The sequence below is a fragment of the Hypanus sabinus genome, chromosome 5 (genome assembly GCF_030144855.1).
Source record: "Hypanus sabinus isolate sHypSab1 chromosome 5, sHypSab1.hap1, whole genome shotgun sequence".
NCBI classification, from domain to species: Eukaryota; Metazoa; Chordata; class Chondrichthyes; order Myliobatiformes; family Dasyatidae; genus Hypanus; species Hypanus sabinus.
In genome coordinates, this window is record NC_082710.1 from 78,903,034 (window position 1) to 78,911,657 (window position 8,624).

An 8,624-nucleotide genomic window follows, 5' to 3' on the forward strand; every position below is an offset into this window, starting at 1 on the left:
AGTTGACACAATCATACCTCAGGTAATCTGCTTAATTAGGGATCATTTCCAAATAAGAAGTTATTTGTCAGGTGTCCTTTGGTTGGATATAGCAGATTGGTGCATGCTGGTCTGCGTGATTCAAACTAATTAAGAACAAAGAGCCATAAATTACTGATTGTCACTGTCTGTGAAGAGAACATTAAGTGGATGCTGGCCTGGAACAGAGCCAATAAAAAGGTGTTAAAGGTCGGACTCATGACCTGACACTGACACTGACACTGGAATGCAATATTTGAATTGGTAAGGAATGAATGTAAAAGTAGAGGCTTTAAATGTGCTGCCGGCGGTAACTCTGTAGCAGAACAACTATAGTGGATGTGAGGACACACATGACACGCGGAGATTCGAAATGGGATGACGAGGAACGTGCGGCCAGCAGCAGAAACTACTTTTTAACTAGTAATATCTTTTCTTTTCTGTTCATGGAAGGTCAGGAAAACTTAGTAGGTGTGCGCAAAGCTATTGGCAGTGCAAGTTCACGTGTTCTTCTGTTGGGACCATGTAGATACCTGTAGGCAATTGCAGATTCTCTCTGTGCCTCCCTGATCATTATTACAAGGAGTGATTCTTATAACTCCAGGGACGTGGGGTGAGGGCAGGAATCGTGGGGAAGAGGGCACCCGAGGCCGGGAGGGCTGTAAGTAATGGGGAAGGTTCTCAGAGCAGGGTGAAATTAGTGAGACGAGAAAGTTGAGATGAAAGATGCTTCCCAGAGACAGGTGCGGGACTGTCTACCTGTCTGTTTCATAATGGGACAATCCTGCCGGTAATCTATCTGTGATTTGGGTCACTGTGTATCTGTCCATGTCTGTGACATAAACATTCTGGATCTGTCCCACTGTCACACGGTATTTACACGCCTGGAGACTTTGTGATCACTGTGATCCTGAGGTGAAGAACTCACAAAGGTGATCTGCTGAGGAATCAAATGTGACATAAAGAGTTCGTTTATCCCGTGCAGCTATAAATGACGTTTAAATTCACTGGAAGTTGGATCCAGCTCTTTCCTTTGGGACTCAACTATTCCCATTAGCTACCGAGTTACAGGCATCAGCGAGATCTTATCATCAGACCTGAACTTAATGTCCCACTTCAATTGGTAGACAATCGTTTATCTATTTAAATTGAAGATACATTAGAAGTTCTTCATGCTGGTTGAAGTTGGAATTATATCTTTCGTGCGAGTCTCAGATCCATAAGTTGAAATAGCAAGTCCTCAGCAGGGCCTGGGAGCTCTAGTGCCCATTCCTGGAGCCTTGTTCAGCGAACACACGTTCCTTCTGGCACAGCTTTGTACACAAGGCACCAGCGTACTCAATTCAGTGACTGTACATTCTTAAGCTCAAAGATTTTTCGGTAATAACAGTGCCATTGAAGCATTTACAAGCTTCGCCTCTCCTCTGCTGGTACCAATCTGAACAATATCTTTATGGGAACTCAGTAGCCAGTTTAACACACACAAAATGCTGGTGGAACGCAGCAGGCCAGGCAGCATCTATAGGGAGAAGCGCTGTCGACATTTCGGGCCGAGACCCTTCGTCAGAGCTAACTGAATGGAAAGAAAGAAAAGTCCTGACGAAGGGTCTCCACCAGAAACGTTGACAGCACTTCTCCCTATAGATGCTGCCTGGCCTGCTGCGTTCCACCAGCATTTTGCGTGTGTTGCTTGAATTTCCAGCATCTGCAGATTTCCTCATGCTAGCCAGTTTAACACAAGTTTCCACAAGCAATATACTGAATATCAACAGGCATTGTCTTTCACAGTCAAATTCGTCGTAATTTTTTCTCTGTCAATTAGCTTCCGAATGTTGCTAATGTCATTGCTTGCTACGCCCCCTGCACTGTTTCCCTCTCACCTCTCCCACTGCCTGGAGCCCAAAACTCTGCCCTGTGCTGACCCGTCTGGTTTCTGACCTTGCTCCACTGAACATTCAGCGTTCTGCTTTCAGACTTTAGAGTACAGTGTTGTGCTCTAACACAGCCCTCAGGATAGATGAAAATAAGCAATAAGAGCAGGGAATAAGGTGTTTAACTACAATTAATCCTTGGTCCAGCGATTTGAGGGACTAACATGTCAGAAGTAACCACAGTCAGCTCGTCGTCTCTTTAGTCTGCAGGAAACTCAAGGCAAATCCCTTCACCCACAGAGTAGTAACTGTTTGGAACCTACCACACAGACTGCGCGAGGGTGAACAACAGGTTCGGATTTAAACAGTCTGTCATACTGGCAGGAACCAGGTAGGTGGAGTTCGCTCCCCACTGTACACTGGGAGTGTTGTAGTTTCACTGAGTACTCGAGACAGAGTTTAAAATAGAACTGATTTATTTATTATAAAAACTCCAATCCCATTAAATGTGAACATCAGCAGAAACTCCTCCCATCCTCAGTGATCAGGGTGCAGACTTGGGTTTGATGAACAGCAGCAGTACTTGCAGAGTTCGACCTGGATTCAGCAACTGTGTTGGTTCAATATCCACCAGGCAGCTTATTAAACTATTCCCCTAGTGTGAACTCCATCGTGTTTATGGAAGCTGCCTGAATGATTGAATCCCTTCCCACACTCTGAGCAGGTGAATGGTATCTCCCCAGAGTGAGCTCGCTGGTGTGCCAACAAGTTAGATAACTGAGTGAATCCCTTCCCACAATGTGAGCAGGTCAACTGCCTCTCCCCAGTGTGAACTAGCTGATGTACCTTCAATTGGGATGACTGAGTGAAGCCCTTCCCACATTCAGAGCAGGTGAACGGCCGCTCCCCAGTGTGAACTTGGTAGTGTGACAGAAGGTTGCACGATTGCGAGAATCCCTTTCCACAATGTGAGCAGGTGAATGGCCTCTCCCCAGTGTGAACTCGCTGGTGTGCCTGTAGGTGAGATAATTGAGTGAATCCCTTCCCACAGTCCGAGCAGGTGAACGGCCTCTCCCCAGTGTGAACTCGCTGGTGTGCCTGTAGGTGAGATAATTGAATGAATCCTTTCCCACAGTCCGAGCAGGTGAATGGCCTCTCCCCAGTGTGAACTCGCTGATGTACCTTCAATTGAGATGACTGAGTGAAGCCCTTCCCACACTCTAAGCAGATGAATGGCCTCTCTCCAGTGTGAACTCGCTGGTGTATCTTCAGATAAGATGAGTGGCAGAATCCCTTCCCACATTCAGAGCAGGTGAACGGCCGCTCCCCAGTGTGAACTTGGTAGTGCGACAGAAGGTTGCACAACTGAGAGAATCCCTTTCCACAATGTGAGCAGGTGAACGGCCTCTCCCCGGTGTGAACTCGCTGGTGTGCCTGTAGGTGAGACAATTGAGTGAATCCCTTCCCACAGTCTGAGCAGGTGAACGGCCTCTCCCCGGTGTGAACACGCTGGTGCGCCAGTAAATTAGATAACTGACTGAACCCCTTCCCACAGTCTGAGCAGGTGAACGGCCTCTCTCCGGTGTGAACTCGCTGGTGTTGCTTCAGGTCTGATGATCGACAGAACCCTTTCCCGCAGTCCAAACAGGTGAATGGCCTCACCCGGGTGTGAAGTCGCTGGTGTTGCTTCAGGTCTGACGATCGACTGAACCCTTTCCTGCAGTCTGAGCAGGTAAAGGGCCTCTCTCCAGTGTGAATGAGCTGGTGCGCCTGCAGATTAGATAACTGACTAAACCCCTTCCCACAGTCTGAACACGTAAACGGCCTCTCCCCGGTGTGAACTCGCTGGTGTGCCTGTAAATTAGATAACTGACTGAACCCCTTCCCACATTCCGAACATGTGAATGGCCTCTCCCCGGTGTGAACGCGCTGGTGTGCCTGTAAATTAGATAACTGACTGAAGCCCTTCCCACAGACTGAGCAAGTGAATGGCCTCTCCCCGGTGTGAACGCGCTGGTGTGCCTGCAAATTAGGTAACTGACTAAACCCCTTACCACAGTCTGAACAGGTGAACGGCCTCTCCCCCGTGTGTACATGCAGGTGTTGTTTCAGGTCTGATGATCGACTGAACCTTTTCCCGCAGTCTGAGCAGGTGAAGGGCCTCTCCCCACTGTGAATTCGCTGGTGTTGCTTTAGGTGGGAAGAGTGACTGAAGCTCTTTGCACAGTCCAAGCAGGTAAACGGTCTGTCCCCAGTGTGAATGCGCTGGTGCATTTGTAAATTAGATAACTGACTGAACCCCTTTCCACAGTCCGAGCAGGTGAATGGCCTCTCCCCAGTGTGAATGTACTGGTGCGCCAGTAAATTAGATAACTGACTGAATCCCTTCCCACAATCTGAACAGGTGAACGGCTTCTCCCCAGTGTGAACACGCTGGTGCGTCTGTAAATTAGATAACTGACTGAACCCCTTCCCACAGTCTGAACAGGTGAACGGCTTCTCCCCGGTGTGAATACGCTGGTGCGTCTGTAAATTAGATAACTGACTGAAACCCTTCCCACATTCCGAGCAGGTGAACGGCCTCTCCCCTGTGTGAATGAGCTGGTGTGCCTGTAAATTAGATAACTGACTGAACCCCTTCCCACAGTCTGAACAGGTGAACGGCCTCTCCCCGGTGTGAACACGTTGGTGCGCCTGTAAATTAGATAACTGACTGAAACCTTTCCCACAGTCTGAACAGGTGAACGGCCTCTCCCCCGTGTGAACTCCCAGGTGTTGTTTCAGGTCTGACGTTCGACTGAACCCCTTTCCGCAGTCCGAACAGGTGAAGGGCCTGTTCCCAGTGTGAACGTGCTGGTGCGCCAGTAAATTAGATAACTGACTGAACCCCTTCCCACAATCTGAACAGGTGAAAGGTCTCTCCCCGGTGTGAACGCGCTGGTGTGCCAGTAAATTGGATAACTGACTGAACCCCTTCCCACAATCTGAACAGATGAATGGCCTCTCCCCGGTGTGAACACGCCGGTGCGCCTGCAAATTAGATAACTGACTGAACCTCTTCCCACATTCCGAGCAGGTGAACGGCCTCTCCCCTGTGTGAACTCGCAGGTGTTGTTTCAGGTCTGACGTTCGACTGAACCCCTTACCGCAGTCCGAGCAGGTGAAGGGCCTTTCCCCACTGCGAACGCGCTGATGCGCCAGTAAATTAGATAACTGGCTGAACCCCTTCCCACAGTCCAAGCAGGTGAACGGCCTCTCCCCAGTGTGAACGCGCTGGTGCACTTGTAAATTAGATAATTGACTGAACCCCTTCCCACAGTCCGAGCAGGTGAATGGCCTCTCCCCGCTGTGAACGCGCCGGTGCGCTTGTAAATGAGATAACTGACTGAACCCCTTCCCACAGTCCGAGCAGGTGAATGGCCTCTCACCGCTGTGAATGCGCTGGTGCGCTTGTAAATTAGATAACTGACTGAACCCCTTCCCACAGTCTGAACAGGTGAACGGCCTCTCCCCTGTGTGAACTCGCAGGTGTTGTTTCAGGTCTGACGTTCGACTGAACCCCTTTCCACAGTCCGAGCAAGTGAACGGCCTCACCCCTGTGTGAACTAACTGGTGAGCCAACAGGTCAGATGATCGAGTGAATCTTCTGCCACACACTGAGCAGGAGAACATCATCTTCCCGGTATGAACCGGCAGCTTTGCCTATAGCTGGAATGACTGAGTGATTCCACAGTCTGATTTTGTGTATTGCCCCTCTCTTGTGTGTATTCGCTGGTGTCTCTGTCGTTGGGATGAATCCCTTCCCACAATCTGAGCAGGTGAACAGACTCTCCGCTGTGAGAACTCGCTTACGTGTCCGCAGATCAGGTTACCCAGTGAATCTCTTCCCACACACAGAACAAGTGAACAGTCTCTGTCCCTTGTAAGCCCACTGGTGTCTCTGCAGATTGTCTGAGTGAGTGAATCCCATCCTACACAAAGAGCAAGTGATCGACCTCTCACTGCTGTTGGTTTCCTGATGTATCATCAGCTTGGATGAATCACTTCCTGCAGACGGAACAGATCAATAAATGCTGGTGGGTTCTCAGCACTGCGGTTCCAGTGGATCGCGCTCAGAGACGTCTTCATCTCCTAGGACCAACAACACATATACTGGTGTTACAAAGGGAATACCTGGTCAGTCCTTAGGTATCTGGTCAGAATCATTAGAACTCACGTGCTGGTTTTTTTTTGAGATCCCCGCACACAAATTCTTTGTTGTATCTATCTCACCTGTAAAAAGATCTACAAAAGTCATCAATGGGTGAAGCACAGCATTTCAGATGAAATAAATTTAATCTCTATGGTGAGGAATGACACCACATTGTTACAGAGAGGTTCAATCCAAGTTGGAGGAACAACTCCTGTTCTTCTAACTGAGCATGGATCAGGCACCCAGACTGTTCATCCAGTTCACCAATTGTTTTTCTGACGGTATCAGAACGGGTCTTTCCTGTTTGACTTCAATCTGTGACGTGGCTCAGTTTGTCTCTCCGTTTGTATTACTTCCCGTTCTGGTCATGTCCCAAAGCACTACAAAGAGCACATGGTATTACATGGCTGATCCTGGAGACTTCCTCATCACTCTGACCCCCTCCCCACATGGACAGTGATGAACTCAGAATGAGAATCAGGTGTATCATCACTGGTGTGTGCCGTGAATTTGTTAACTTAGCAGCAGCAATTCAACACAATACAGAAGAAAAAAAACAGTAATAATTAATAAATAAATCACTTACAGTATGCATATATTGAATAGATAAAAATCGTTCAAAAAATACTAAAATATTAAAAGAGTGAGGTAGTGTCCAAAGGTTCAATGTCCACTAAGGAATCGGATAGCAGAGGGGAAGAAGCTGATCCTGAACCACTGAGAGTGTGCCTTCAGGCTTCTGCACCTCCTACCTGATGGTAACAGTGAGAAAAGGGCATGCCCTGGATGCTGGAGTCCTTAATAATGGACGCTGCCTTTCTGAGACACCGCTCCTTGAAGATGTCCTGGGTACTTTGTAGGCTACTGTCCAAGAGGGAGCTGACTAGATTTACAACCCTCTGCAGCTTCTTTCCATCCTGTGCAGTAGTCACACACCCCCAATACCAGACAGTGATGCAGCCTGTCAGAATACTCTCCACCGTACATCTATGGAGTGCATTTTTAGTGTATTTGTTGACATCCCATTTCTCTTCACACTCCTAATGAGGTACAGTCACTGTCTTGCCTTCTTTATAACTGCATCAATATGTTGCAACTAGGTTAGATCCTCACAGATCTTGACACCCAGGAACTTAAAGGTACTCACCCTCTCCACTTCTGATCCCTCTATGAGGATTGGTATGTGTTTCTTTGTCTTACCCTTCCTGAAGTCCACAATCAGCTCTTTCGTCTTACTGACGTTGACTGCCAGTTTGTTGCTGCAGCACCATTCCATTAGTTGGCATATCTCACTCCTGTACACCTTCTCATCACCACCTGAGATTCTACCAACAATAGCTGGATCGCCAGCAAATTTAGAGATGGTAATTGAGCTATGCCTAGCCACACAGGCATGTAGAGAGTAGAGCAGTGAGCTAAGCACACATCCTTGAGGTGCACCAGTATTGATTGTCAGCAAGGAGGATATGTTATCACCAATCTGCACAGATTGTGGTCTTCTGGTTAGGGAGACGAGGATCCAATTGCAAAGGGAGGTACAGAGGCCCAGGTTCTGCAACTTCTCAATCAGGACTGTAGGAATTATGGTATTAAATGCTGAGCTATAGTCAATAAACATCCTGACATAGGTGTTTGTATTGTCCAAGTGGTCTAAAGCCGTGTGAAGAGTCACTGAGATTGCGCCTGCCGTTAACCTATTGATAGGTTGACCCGTTGATAGGCAAATTGCAATGGGTCCAAGTCACTGCTGAGGCAGGAGTTCAGTCTAGTCAATACCAATCACTCAAAGCATTATCTCACTATTGATATGAGAGCTACCGGGTGATTATCGTTAAGGCAACCCACATTATTCTTCGTAGGCACTGGTACAATTGTCACCCTTTTCAAGCAAGTGGGAACTTCCGCCCGTAGTAGTGAAAGGTTGAAAACGTCCTAGAATACTCGGTATTATACTTAGACAATTCTGTTTTATTATGTTTTGCATTTTACTGCTGCCGCAAAACCACAAATTTCACGGGATACGCTAGTGATATTAAACCTGGTTCTGAACGAGACTCGTCAGTTTATCACGAACACAGTGATGCGCATGCGGACAGAAATGACGCCTCGTCCTCCCCGATCAGCAGAAAGTTCCTCGGGGCCCCGGAACGAATTGTGGGGGCTGAGAGAGGGGGAATGTCCCCGGGTGCAGGGTCACGGTGTGTCCGCAGCTCGCAACAACAGTCTCTCAGTCGCGGTGTGGATGAAACCCCCACCCGCAGCCCCGCTCCTACCTGCTGCCGATTCTCCCAGGATTGTCGTCCACCGAGCGCATGCGCAGTTTTCGGGACGATCCGTGACCCTTACGCCTGCGCATTTGGTCGCTGGGCGCCCGACACTTAGGCGCGGTGGTTTCTGGGTATTCACGGTGCCATTAAAGCAAAAATCATTTCCACAGATAACTGTATTTATGTAGAAAACTCGGCAGCAACTTTAACACAGCATATTCAACGTCAATAGGCGATCCGTGTGACAAAGTCCAACAGTTACAAATGCAAATATAA

At 48.2% G+C, this 8,624-nt stretch overlaps 1 protein-coding gene across 3 annotated transcripts; it reads right to left on the bottom strand.

The window, feature by feature from the left end:
- Window positions 1-2,353: 2,353 nt before the first annotated feature.
- Window positions 2,354-8,417, bottom strand: LOC132394270 (zinc finger protein 208-like). Of its 3 annotated transcripts, XM_059970193.1 has the most exons (3): window positions 8,355-8,379; window positions 6,106-6,173; window positions 2,354-6,020 (listed from the first exon to the last, which is right to left on the bottom strand). In XM_059970193.1, exon 3 carries the CDS (start codon window positions 5,562-5,564, stop codon window positions 2,532-2,534), a length of 3,033 nt encoding a protein of 1,010 aa, XP_059826176.1. In that variant the 5' UTR covers window positions 5,565-6,020; window positions 6,106-6,173; window positions 8,355-8,379; the 3' UTR covers window positions 2,354-2,531. The 3 variants fall into 3 exon arrangements, with proteins under 3 accessions (XP_059826176.1, XP_059826178.1, XP_059826175.1); XM_059970195.1 differs by lacking the exon at window positions 6,106-6,173 and having other exon boundaries at window positions 8,355-8,417; XM_059970192.1 differs by having other exon boundaries at window positions 6,106-8,401.
- Between the last annotated feature and the right edge of the window lie 207 nt (window positions 8,418-8,624).

Coding starts and splice junctions, on each gene's coding strand:
- LOC132394270 (XM_059970195.1), bottom strand. CDS start 5,564: ATGATGTTCTCCTGCTCAGTGTGTGGCAGAAGATTCACTCGATCATCT.